Source organism: Melospiza georgiana, chromosome 7, assembly GCF_028018845.1.
Source record: "Melospiza georgiana isolate bMelGeo1 chromosome 7, bMelGeo1.pri, whole genome shotgun sequence".
Taxonomy (NCBI): domain Eukaryota; kingdom Metazoa; phylum Chordata; class Aves; order Passeriformes; family Passerellidae; genus Melospiza; species Melospiza georgiana.
The window spans coordinates 9,704,565-9,719,382 of NC_080436.1; the positions used below are offsets into that span (position 1 = coordinate 9,704,565).

Consider the following 14,818-nt stretch of genomic DNA (forward strand, 5'->3'; position numbering starts at 1 on the left):
TTTCTCTTGATTTGCTTGCTGTGCCAGCTGCTCTGAGCTGAGGGAGGCAGGGCTGCCTGCTGTCCCCACCTGGTAGTGCATGAGGATGTGCATGACGTAGTCGTACACCTCCTCTGCGATCCTGCCCTCGGGCCGCCACGGGAACAGCACAAACTCGATGCCAAGGAGAGGGACAAGAATCAGGGTGGCTCTCACTGCCTTCATGTACAGGTTGGACTCAGCCTTGTGGGTGTCTTTCAGCTTGGTTATGAGAACACGAACGATGTTCAGCAGGAAGAAAAGGTTCACCTGTCAGAAAAGGAAATGACACTGAGAAAGAGGTCTGGAAAATAATCCCACACACTGACTTGTGAGACTGGAAACCAGACAACACAAACTCACACTGCTTGTATAATCACCCTGGGATTACACAAGAGATATCAGAGGAACATCTTTGAAAATACCTTAAAGTAACTGAGATGTGGCTCAAAATTCCACTATCCACACCCATTCCTCAAACTCTCTAAGCAAAGTACCTGCCAGTGGTAATAACCCACACACCTTTCTCTCTGCTGCCAGTAACAGTGCATGGGTAAAGGACTGATTCTTTTCTAGCTGGTCAAGAGAGAGGAAGATGCTTTTCCCTCCTTGCATTTAAATATGGTTCTTCAAAGCCCTACTTTTTATTTTTCAAACATGAATTTGGTAAACTTCAAGAGAAGGTAAAATCTGAATAATAATAAAAAAATCATCAAAATGCTGCTACAAGGAGCTGTATATTCCTCTGGACAAACAGTACATTTGGCATTCTTACAGTAGCCAATGGTTGGATCTTTTATTCTTTCAGCAGAGCTGCCAATGGGGCAAGCACTGAGATGATGCTCCATGTCATTCCCTTGCACTACTGAAATTGTTTATTTCCATAGTTACTAAGGCTTTCTTTTGTTAGAAATGGTATATCTCTGTTTTTTTTCCAGGTTTGACCAGGAAAAATAATCCCAAACTGTCATTGTGAGCAAACACAAAACTGATACACGGATATGTGTATGGATACAGACACACACAGGTATGTGCATGGATACACACACACAGGGATGTGCATGGATACACACGCACACAGGTATGTGTATGGATACAGACACACACAGGTATGTGCATGGATACACACACACAGGGATGTGCATGGATACACACACACACAGGTATGTGTATGGATACACACACACAGGGATGTGCATGGATACACACACACAGGGATGTGCATGGATACACACACACACAGGGATGTGCATGGATACACACACACACAGGGATGTGCATGGATACACACACACACAGGGATGTGCATGGATACACACACACAGGGATGTGCATGGATACACACACACACAGGTATGTGCATGGATACACACACACACAGGGATGTGCATGGATACACACACACACAGGGATGTGCATGGATACACACACACAGGGATGTGCATGGATACACACACACACAGGTATGTGCATGGATACACACACACACAGGGATGTGCATGGATACACACACACACAGGGATGTGCATGGATACACACACACAGGGATGTGCATGGATACACACACACACAGGTATGTGCATGGATACACACACAGGGATGTGCATGGATACACACACACAGGGATGTGTATGGATAAACACACACACAGGTATGTGCATGGATACACACACAGGGATGTGCATGGATACACACACACAGGGATGTGTATGGATAAACACACACACAGGTATGTGCATGGATACACACACACACAGGTATGTGCATGGATACACACACAGGGATGTGCATGGATACACACACACAGGGATGTGCATGGATACACACACACACAGGTATGTGCATGGATACACACACACACAGGGATGTGCATGGATACACACACACACAGGGATGTGCATGGATACACACACACACAGGTATGTGCATGGATACACACACACACAGGTATGTGCATGGATACACACACAGGGATGTGCATGGATACACACACACAGGGATGTGTATGGATAAACACACACACAGGTATGTGCATGGATACACACACAGGGATGTGCATGGATACACACACACAGGGATGTGTATGGATAAACACACACACAGGTATGTGCATGGATACACACACACACAGGTATGTGCATGGATACACACACAGGGATGTGCATGGATACACACACAGGGATGTGCATGGATACACACACACAGGGATGTGCATGGATACACACACACACAGGTATGTGCATGGATACACACACAGGGATGTGCATGGATACACACACACAGGGATGTGTATGGATAAACACACACACAGGTATGTGCATGGATACACACACAGGGATGTGCATGGATACACACACACAGGTATGTGCATGGATACACACACAGGGATGTGCATGGATACACACACACAGGGATGTGTATGGATAAACACACACACAGGTATGTGCATGGATACACACACACACAGGTATGTGCATGGATACACACACAGGGATGTGCATGGATACACACACAGGGATGTGCATGGATACACACACACAGGGATGTGCATGGATACACACGCACACAGGTATGTGCATGGATACACACACAGGGATGTGCATGGATACACACACAGGGATGTGCATGGATACACGCACACAGGTATGTGCATGGATACACACACAGGGATGTGCATGGATACACACACAGGGATGTGCATGGATACACACACACAGGGATGTGCATGGATACACACACACACAGGTATGTGCATGGATACACACACAGGGATGTGCATGGATACACACACAGGGATGTGCATGGATACACACACACAGGTATGTGCATGGATACACACACAGGGATGTGCATGGATACACACACACAGGGATGTGTATGGATAAACACACACACAGGTATGTGCATGGATACACACACACACAGGTATGTGCATGGATACACACACAGGGATGTGCATGGATACACACACACAGGGATGTGCATGGATACACACACACAGGGATGTGTATGGATACACACACAGGGATGTGCATGGATACACACACACACAGGGATGTGCATGGATACACACACACAGGTATGTGCATGGATACACACACACACAGGTATGTGCATGGATACACACACACACAGGGATGTGCGTGAATACACACACAGGTATGTGCATGGATACACACACACACAGGGATGTGCATGGATACACACACACACACAGGGATGTGCGTGAATACACACACAGGTATGTGCATGGATACACACACAGGGATGTGCATGGATACACACACACACAGGTATGTGCATGGATACACACACACACAGGGATGTGCGTGAATACACACACAGGGATGTGCATGGATACACACACACACAGGGATGTGCATGGATACACACACACAGGTATGTGCATGGATACACACACACAGGGATGTGTATGGATACACACACACAGGGATGTGCATGGATACACACGCACACAGGTATGTGCATGGATACACACACACACAGGGATGTGCATGGATACACACACACAGGTATGTGCATGGATACACACACACACACAGGGATGTGCATGGATACACACACACAGGGATGTGCATGGATACACACACACAGGGATGTGCATGGATACACACACACACAGGTATGTGCATGGATACACACACAGGGATGTGCATGGATACACACACACAGGGATGTGTATGGATAAACACACACACAGGTATGTGCATGGATACACACACAGGGATGTGCATGGATACACACACACAGGGATGTGTATGGATAAACACACACACAGGTATGTGCATGGATACACACACACACAGGTATGTGCATGGATACACACACAGGGATGTGCATGGATACACACACAGGGATGTGCATGGATACACACACACAGGGATGTGTATGGATACACACACAGGGATGTGCATGGATACACACACACACAGGGATGTGCATGGATACACACACACAGGTATGTGCATGGATACACACACACACAGGTATGTGCATGGATACACACACACACAGGGATGTGCATGGATACACACACACACACAGGGATGTGCATGGATACACACACACACAGGTATGTGCATGGATACACACACACACAGGGATGTGCGTGAATACACACACAGGGATGTGCATGGATACACACACACACAGGGATGTGCATGGATACACACACACAGGTATGTGCATGGATACACACACACAGGGATGTGTATGGATACACACACACACAGGGATGTGCGTGAATACACACACAGGTATGTGCATGGATACACACACACACAGGGATGTGCGTGAATACACACACAGGTATGTGCATGGATACACACACACACAGGGATGTGTATGGATACACACACACACAGGGATGTGCGTGAATACACACACAGGTATGTGCATGGATACACACACACACAGGGATGTGCATGGATACACACACACACAGGGATGTGCATGGATACACACACACACAGGTATGTGCATGGATACACACACACACAGGGATGTGCGTGAATACACACACAGGGATGTGCATGGATACACACACAGGGATGTGCATGGATACACACACACACACAGGGATGTGCATGGATACACACACACACAGGGATGTGCATGGATACACACACAGGGATGTGCATGGATACACACACACACAGGGATGTGTATGGATACACACACAGGTATGTGTATGGATACACACACAGGGATGTGCATGGATACACACACAGGGATGTGCATGGATACACACGCACACAGGTATGTGTATGGATACACACACAGGTATGTGTATGGATACACACACACACAGGGATGTGCATGGATACACACACACAGGTATGTGTATGGATACACACACACACAGGGATGTGCATGGATACACACACACACACAGGAATGTGCATGGATACACACACACACAGGGATGTGTATGGATACACACACAGGGATGTGCATGGATACACACACACACGGGTATGTGCATGGATACACACACACAGGTATGTGTATGGATACACACACACACACAGGGATGTGCATGGATACACACACACAGGGATGTGTATGGATACACACACACACAGGTATGTGCATGGATACACACACACACACAGGGATGTGCATGGATACACACACACACACAGGGATGTGCATGGATACACACACAGGGATGTGCATGGATACACACAAACCCCCAGGGATGAGGAACCAGAGCCCCAGCAGCCCTGGGGATGATCCCAGCCCACCCTTACCTCCTGTGCAGCCCCTGGTGGGAGCTGCAGGCAATGAGACCCTGGGAGCTGAGCCAGTCCCTGTCCTTGTCCCAGGCTCAGACAGGACAGAGGTGCTCTGGGAAGCTGCTATGGAAGGGACAGAGGCTCTGCTCCCATCTCTGCCTCCACAGGACTGTCTGCCCTTGCCAACAGCTACAGACAAATGGGGGTAGGGGAAGAATCTGGCAGACAGACAGACAAATCCCTTCTAAAATACATCAGAATTTCTGGTCTAGGAGGAATTCTCTGTCTTGCTGTAGCACAAGTGCAAGCAGGGAAGGCATTTCAGACTGTGGCTGTCACGCTCCACAGCCCTGGCAGAATTCTTTCTGTCAGTTCAGGCTTTCAGGATAAATAGCTCTGTGCTATTATAGCAACACAGCCCTTTACAGATATGGGATGTTATTTATATTCTACTTACATGCTATTTAAATAACTCTAACAGGAAGCTGTTTTACATAGGAAACTACTGCATGAAGTTCTCCTGGAAGCCTCCAGCTACCTTTAAGCTTTGTTTAAACACCCAAGGTCTTCTGACTCTTTCTCAAGGGATTTATTTGGATTTTATGTAGCCCACGATCCCTATCCAACTTCCTATTGTACGTGCAGACAATGAGTCCTTCCTCCATTTCTAAATTTAATCCTTCTCAAATCTACTTGTTCAACATTAACACATCTCAAACACTGAGTTTTCTGTCCTCTCATGTTTTGGCAGTGTGGCCAATTCCTATAACACTGTCCTTAAGTGCCAGCTGAAGATGAAAGCTGCAGCAGCCAGGCATAAATTGCAGTACCCAATGAGGGAGTTCTTTTAAAATATGCACGGATTTTTTCTATTTGTTTCACCCACCAAAACCAAAATGCACAAAATTAAGCATGCAATGAGTTTGCAAACAGCAAAAAGGGAGGAGGCAATGCAGAGGGCAGAGCTGAGCAGAACAGGATGAGTGTCAGTACAAGTATGTAGCACTAGTTTTTGATGAATATCTCTTCTGTCAGAAAATAAAAGTGAGATTGGGATGAACTGAATTTTTAATTGAAGTCATGAAAGCAGGTCCTGGTTTTAAGTAAGGTGCTGAGTAGATTTTTACATTTAAGCAAAAGTAGGGCAGTGGAACTCCTTGCATGCACATTATCATCAAATTGATTGTGATGGTTTGGAAAAGCCCAAAGGAGCTCTGTTGTGCTATCTGCACAATGAACACAGAGTGAAATAGCAACAGCCCCACAGTGACCTGAAAATTGAACAAGGCAACTGAGCAAAAATAGAAACAAAGGCAGAGAAGGCAATCCTAGACACAAAAAAATGTGTTGGTGCCTATACTGGAAACTCAGCAACATTTAGAGTCTGGCTTGAGAGTCACAATGAACTGAAGCTGAGTTCCTAAGTCAATAGGGGCTGCAGTTTTTGAATTAAACTCTCCTCATGTCCCTGATATTTCTACTTTTCTCCATGCTGAGTTTGCACTAAGTAGTATAGTAATCCTTTTAGTTTAAATTCTGTTTCAATTCTTCCTCAGTATGATATAAACAGACCATTCTCACTCAAGGCACTCAGATATTTTTAGTTATGAGTTGGTAGCCACTGCCTGGCTTTTAGTACAGTTGTTCAGCTCCATTTCTTTGCCTGCTTGGACACAACTGAGCATTCAACTTCTAAACTCCTAAGCCTGGTACCAAGTTGAGCTTAAAATCATTAAACACAAGGACATAAAAGACAGGGGAGCACCTGAGCTTCATTCTAGCACACCTTCACTCAGAACTTGCATCTGTAGAGGTCTGTCAGACTGCAACACCAACAAATAACATTATTGCAGGGAGAAAGGAACATCCCTGTGACAATATCTATATGAAAAATGGCATAGCTAAGTAATCCAGTGGTACCCAAACAAAGAAAACCACAAGAGCACTGGCACATCTGAAGTCTACATGAAATCACTACTGCTTTCACTGAAGTGCAAACCAATTCCTTTTCCCTCCCCACTCGATTTTGATCAATATTTGTCTAGCATGCAAACTAACATCACCCTCTGCTGTCTCATTCCCACTCTGTTTCTTTAATTGTGAGTGCTTAGGCAGACAGTTGTAATTTAATGGTCAGTTGAAGACAATTCCAATCAAAGTGCAACCTATGTCTGCTCCTGTTTCTTTGGCAGAAGAACTGACCACAGTTACGTAACAACAGGGGCCATAAAAGCAGCGTTGTTTTTAACTTTATGTAATTGTAGGATTTTCAGTGGTGTACGAGAGTTAAATTTCCATTGGTTTCTGCCAATTCTCCCTGGCACCCACTTGACAGTCCCCTTCACGTTCTTTGAGATCTGCTCCTGCAAATAGAAACAGTGTCTTCCCCCTCGTTATCTAATTTGCAGTTTAATGTTGTTGCTTAAATGTCTACTAAAGCAGGTCATGCTTAGTAAAGTGTGGAAATTGTATCTGGCAAGCAAGCTGCTTAAGCAAATGAGGGTTCTGTTCACAAAGCCTAAACACATGCATTTAATCTAACATCTTTAGCCCTGCCTTGTCTTTTCTGAATTGAAACAAAAAAAAATCTTTTTTTTTGCCTCCAGAAAAGAAAACAACTCCTTTAAAGTACTTTCACATTACAGGCAAGATGCACAGTTTAATCTGTTATTCCTAGATGATTTTCAAATAAATTTACTCATTGTACTGAGGCAAGAAAAATACAAGAGAAACACTTTTAGTTCGGTCATGAAAAATATATGAATATCAGGTGAACAAAGTTGTAAATTGCAAAGAGGATGGACAAAGACCCTGCCCAGACCAACCCCACAGAGATGATTATTATGCCTCCAGTAAAATCAAAGAACATTCTGAATGTGGCCTTGAATAGAAACAAGACTTGGTCATTTGGGATGGATCCAGAGCATTTGAATCCCACCGGAGTCTGGCCACTTGCAGTGTGATTTTATGGAGGCCACTGCTTAGAAAGAGAAAAAAATGACCTTACATCCTAAAATGAGGCCACTTCATGGAACATAGTACAGTCTTACAGTTTTTACACAAATTTTTACATTGCTATTTAAAGCAAATTCTAATACTAATTATTGTTCAGCTTGAAAGAATTTTACTTAAGTGATATATCTGTGAAGAGACACCAGAACAATGAAAGTAACAACCCACAAAAAACCCCAATACTTTTCTGTGAAAACAGGGTTTCATCTCCTGTGTAAAGCAGAGGGAATAAAAACTGAAAGGATTTAGAACTGAGTTTAAGTTTACACATTAGAGCATAGCAGATCCGTACATGAACAGATACAGCAGACCTGTCTGACAGGGCAAGAGATTACCAGCAATAATTCACACCCCAAGGGTCGCAGATCTCCATGACTTCATGGGTATTGCTCTGGCTGCCCACACACATGGGCTCAGGTCTGTCATGGTATCACAGTCTTCAAAATTTAAGTTCACTAGTTAATTTCACTGTGAATGAAAAAGGGATTCACAAGAATCCCAGGATTTATGCAATGGTCTTCTGAGAGAATCCTCCATGCACTGAATGCCCTCCACAGGTATTCATTAACAAGTTAACAGAAGGGCAAAGTGTAGATCAGAAAGGGAATTATTTCCATAAAGTTATGAAATTCCATAAAGGTTTTTATTCCTATCAACTTCTTTTTGTGAACTGAAAAGTGGGGAGCAAAGTCAGCAGCCATGGACCCAGCAGTTTGGCCAGATCAGCTTGAGGTTTTTGCTTCAATCAAACAAATGACTGTCAGACACCGTCAGGGGCTAATGACATATGGAATGCTTCTATGCTAATTATGTTAATTATGATAGTTGTTTAAGTGCACACCTATTTCTATTTAGCAACAATCCACTGCCTGAATTCCATGGGGTAAATCCAGTCCTGGTGCAACTGACCTACAAGATTGATTTTTATGCAGTAATGTCCTCAGCTACTCACCCAGAATTTCATTTAGCAGTGAACACTGAATAGAGCTGGCACTGACTTGGGGTGTCAGACAGAACACTGTGCTCTAAGATTTCCTGAGCACTCCAGAAACAGAGGAGCTGCAATACCCCAGTGGCCAAAGCAGAGAGTGCTAAATCAGTGTCAGAACAGGGCCAGTCACAGGTACTGGCAGAACCATTTGCACTGGCTCTCTCACAATCACCTGCTGTGATTTCTCTCCATCCCATATTCCCATCCACAGCCAGTCCTGGCACCCAAAGCCCCTCCCTGAACCCCAGACAGTCTGGTGGCTGCTTGGCCACGGCTCAGTGAGGCTCCTGGCAGGGTCCACCTGGCAATTAGTCTGGCCAAGAGAGGCATTCTCAGCTCAAGGAAGCATTTTAAATTCCCCTCCACTACTCCAGGTAAGGTTTAGTCCTTCTTTGTCTCTAACATTTAAGTGGAATGATAATCAACACTGCAAACCCTGAGTTTCTCCAAGGACCAGAAGCACAGATCCTTAATAAGGCCAAGACTTCTTGTATCTTGTGTGTCTGAAGCACCTGCTGGGTGAAGCAGCAGACTCACAAGTGACACTGACCTCTAAATGTTGGCTTAAGGCTCTTACCTTTGTAAGCCCATCAAGAGCAGCCAGAAAAAAAACAAGAAAACAAAATATTATTTGAAAAATGCTTACCAAGAGAGCAGCACAAATAGGGCCATGGATGATGTAAAGCAGATGAGTATCAGAGCTGATCCAACAACTACAGAAAACAAACAAGAAAAGAAAAAAAAAAAGGTATTTATTAGCTTTGTTGGGTTTTTTTACCTTAAAGAAAATATAAAAGTTTTGCAAAGCAAGCTGAAGCTACTTACTTGTCATTATAATATAAGCTTCTTGCAACAGCATGTATGCAGGCAGGGATCAGTGGAAAACCTGTGGAGAAAAAAGCCAGCATTTTCTTCATTAGTAAAACCTGGTTAATACCTAAGCAAACTTGCATATTTTGTAGGAATCTTCTGTATTTTCATCTCACCCAAACTATATACCTGCAGAGAAAATAAACTAACATGGACCAATTTAAACTTTCTTTCCTTAGATTTCTTTCTGAGGGCTGTGTGAAACCTTATTCCCACTGACTTGCCAAGAAATCCACAGCAACAAGCAGGAAAGGCAAATCAACTTTTTAGAATACAAGTTATCTGCATTAACAGAGGCTTTTCAGGCTGCAATCTGCAGTTCCAGCAATAGGAAGGTAATATTAAAATGGTGGTTGCATTAATGAGCAAAGCTTCAATAGTGTCACCAGTGGAGAGCATGTTCTCACTGGTATGAGGACAAAGTATCAACACCTTGCTGTATTAAAAAAAAACAGCTTTGAAATTAGACTCAGAAAATTAAGCCAAATGAAAAAAAAAATGAAAAGAATAAGTAAATTAGTCATCTGGGGCCCTTGACCTCTGGTGGTGCCTGATCTTCAGGAGCTGCTGAGCAGCTGTGAGCTCCCAGCTGTGCCTGCAGTGGGGCAGTGACCCAGGTACCCATCACACTGGAGCCTGGTGTGCCAGTGCAGGGAGGCTGCCAGAGCCCTCACTTTCACTTTGTGAACAAGCCCTTGTGCATTATCTGCAGTGAGTGGGCTTGGCTTGTTGGTTTTGATACTGATACTACTCGAGATGTCCAGTTACTGCTATTCTGTGTTTGCTTAGTGAACAATACAGGTCAAATGGAAGTGCTGGAAAAATAAATCCTCAGCCATCTCTAACTCCTGACCCTCCACCCTCGGCATGGCGAGACTTCTCTGAAAACAAACATTCACTCCTGAATAAACATCTTTGAGGTGAGGAACAATGAATAATTACTTCTTAAGGTCTCTTTTATATAGGAGACTATTTTCTCTATACAAAGGAGGAGTCACTTCCTGACTCCAGAGATGCATAATCTCTCTCTCTCAGCAGAGGTACACACAACTTCCTACATTAATATTTCTAAGCTTGTTCAAACACTCCAGACAAAGAATTGGGGTGTGCCATGGTCACTCAAAGCTACAGCTCAGAGAGGCAAAGGTAGGGGTGTTTGAGGGAGGAAGAGGCTGCATTGACCTGAAAATGCACAAGGTGAAAGCACATACCCCAGCCAAGAAGGTAATACCACATCAAGTGCTGCTTCTCAGCAAAAACAGCCACCACAATCAGTGTGTGCAGGTAAATGCCTTCACACAGCATCCAAAAGTAGTTGCAACCCATCAGGTACAGGTAGATGAACTGTGACACTTTGCAACTAACCTGCAGGGAAAAAGAAACAGGGTATAACATAAATTTATAATTTGCAGAAATCTCAGAGTTTTATTTGCAAAGTGGAAAAAATATCACTGGAAATAATGTTTATTCTGCTTTTCAATACAATTACATATTTATTTACTTTTTTAAATAGAATTTTCTTCAGATTACAATCCCCTACTTTGTGGTGACATAAAACTAATAACTGAGTCTGGATTTTTATTATTCAAACACGAGGACCCTGACATGCTCCAGCGTGACAGAATGCTGCTATGATATTTTGCCTTATTGCAAACCTTACCACACTTAACCATTCCAAATCTTTAAATTATCAGATAATAACCCCACAAGAAATGTACTTTGATGTGGGTAATCCCCTCTGTTTTACCCATCACAACATATAACTACCTCAGAGAACAATTCATGTTTTTAAAATGCTTACAATACTTCCAGTTGTAACCTACTCATAACTGCACATATGGACTGAGAGCTCAGAGTAGGTTCGGGAGAAGCCTGACATTTATTATTTGTATTTAGCTTCAAAATATATTCTACAGTTCAAATGCTATAAATATAATTTATTGGGAAGTATGTGAGGTTGTGAACAAGGACGAACAGCTAACTTGCAGATTTGGTCACATTAAAACATTTTTTCCCATCCTTCCAATATTGCTGCCTGTTTGATTGTTCTATTTCTGCCACTTGGCTTAAAACAAACCAAAACCCAATATTGTTTTACCATTTTCTGCTACCTAACTCACTTGATGATGATTATTAGCAGCTATCTCAGGTATGTTTTCCAGCACATTGATGACTGCTTCTACAGGAGAAAAGGAAATCATCTTTTTACTCAATTCAACTTCTGCAGTGTTTAACCTAACTTCAGAATTAAGATTTATCTTCCATGTCTAAAAAACAATAAAGCCAGAGCTAGGGATTTGTTTGTTTATGTACTTCATCTTTAGAATATTGTGTTGCAAAAATGAAAATTTTTCTTAGTTTAACTGAAGATGGCCATGCTAAAGCCATAAGACAGATCCAAAACGTCTTGCAAAACCTTGGTGAATTCAGCTGTCAGCCTCCCTGACCCTTATACTCTCACAGTAAAGCACAGCCATCTAGAATAGATGCAGCTGTTTCAGGGCAAAAAACCACTCTGTGGAGCTGGGAAGAGGCATCCAGTGAGCTCAGCCCCACTTTTACCATTCCACAGCCTGGAGAGTGCAGCGTGCCAGGCACTGCGAGGCATCTGCAGAGAGCATTCCATCAGCTGTGCACTCCCACCTCTGCTGCAGCACTCTCTGGGCCACTCACCTACAAACACACACACTCTGCCAGACTTTCACTTACTGGGTTGGTTGCAACTAATTCCTGGTTGTTGGCAACGGCCGTCAGTGAAATTATTGTTACAACAGAGTTGCAAACAAAAGAGAAAAACAGATTTTTATGCAGGGTAATCCTTTGGCAGCTCAAGCTCCTGGAAAAGAGAAACAAGAACAAATGAGTACATGGGAGGACAGCTATGTGTACTTGGGGACAACTCTGACATTTGAAAATGTTAGAGCTCTTGATTTTACTAACAAGTCCTACACCAACACTTTCTTCATGTCCAGAGCAAATTTAATACAGCAAAGGGAAGAAAGAAAGTACATTTAGATCCAATATGCTTATAGTGTCCAGCTGAAAGCTATTTAAATGCTGATAATAATTTTCAGAAGATTTACTTTTCTTTTGGTTAGTTCCTGAAGAATTTCCCAATTACCTATCACACCTGTATTTGATGAAGCTGTCTTACCCTGTTTCCATTTACCCAAATCAGACCTTTCATATCCTTTTCTTCTCTTTTCTTCAGCCCAAAGTTAGAGAATTATCTAAATAAGCAAAGTAATGCAAATCTCCCCCTGACTTTTGTGTATAATTTAGTTATAAACAATTTATAGGACATAATTATAAAATCCCTAGAGAACTGCATTTAATTGTGTTAATTTCTAAAATTTGCTTTTAATCTTGCAATAAAATTAAAGAGAGAATATCTTTGAAAGATAAACAAAAAAAACCAAACTGAAATTCAGCTATATCAAAGAATGTTGAACTTAGGTGCAGCAACTTTCTGTTTTTCCGCCATTCTAGAGGAAGCAGGAATAACTCAGTGTAATCAAGGAGGAGGGACTGCGTCTCATTCAAGATTTTCAGTGAACTCCTGGGCTGCTTCAGAGACAGCACTGAGTTGCTGCAGAGTCCCCACACCTGCCTGTCCCCAGGTAATGGCCAGAGAGATGGAGTGCAGCTGATTGACCCTTGGGAATGACCAACTGGGGGAGAAAATCTACCACTTACACACGTGCCACTGAGAGAAATCAGAAACACATTCAAAAGGGCAGCAGGGGACATGTCTAAAGGGAAAAAAAATTAAGTCAAGTTTTCTGGCCTCTTCAAATAGCATGCCTGGAAGAAAAGATAAAGGAGGGACATCGGTGATTTGTTTTTAATTTGAGAGGATATAAGGGACACCTTTATATTTTTTCAGAGAAATGCAGATATGGAATCTTCACAAAGGCTGGAAGAGTACATTGAAAACTGCTGACAGATGAAACAACAACCAAGGTGACCAAAGAAAAAAGAGGACAGCCCCACAGGCCTGGCCATAGGGCAGCCTTGGCTGCACCCTTTGCAGCTCTCACAAGGGCAGGGCACCAAGCACCCACAGACCCCTGCACTGAGCTCACAGTACTCACTGCCCTGAGACACTCCCAGCCCATGGCACTAAAAACAGGGCAAGGAGAAGGAAACCCCTCTCTAACCAGTGCTGCCATTTAACAGCGACCTACAGGAAACTTTGGTTGCCACGTGTCATTTGGCTGAAGAAAACACAAAAGAAAAAGTTTCAAAATATGGACAACAGGGTTGCATATGAGTTTGAGGAAAAATATATTTCATTAGGCTCTTTAAGATTTTATTTGAGTCTTGTTTTAATACCCAAAAAAAGGATAAAATTTAATTATTATAACATACAGGGTCTTACATTCTTTGCAAATGTATTTTTCTGTGTTTTCTTTTCCCCCCTGTATGTTTTATATATGAAAAGAGAGACAATGCTAGATTGCAGCGAAGGGCTTTGTGTAAACAAGTCCTGAACAGCTCTGGAATTCTGTCTGCTTATTGTTAAGACTCAAGGCTCAGGCGAGGAAGAGCACGTACAGCTAATGGGGCCATCGCTCCGGGTCATCCCGCAGCTGTTCCTGTTGAATATTCAAACACACCCATCCACACCCACCTCCACCCATGCATGAAAGGACTGAGAGGATCACCG

General features: G+C 43.1%; 1 protein-coding gene across 1 annotated transcript in view; it reads right to left on the reverse strand.

The window, feature by feature from the left end:
• Positions 1-14,818, reverse strand: part of CALCRL (calcitonin receptor like receptor) — a 66,995-nt gene that overhangs the window by 9,892 nt on the left and 42,285 nt on the right. Inside the window, exons 7-11 of the mRNA XM_058028374.1 lie at positions 12,859-12,985; positions 11,361-11,514; positions 10,105-10,165; positions 9,926-9,992; positions 70-288 (exon numbers count right to left, since the gene is read on the reverse strand). Of these exons, the coding sequence (XP_057884357.1) occupies positions 70-288; positions 9,926-9,992; positions 10,105-10,165; positions 11,361-11,514; positions 12,859-12,985 (628 nt within the window). The remainder of the gene's footprint in view (positions 1-69; positions 289-9,925; positions 9,993-10,104; positions 10,166-11,360; positions 11,515-12,858; positions 12,986-14,818) is intronic.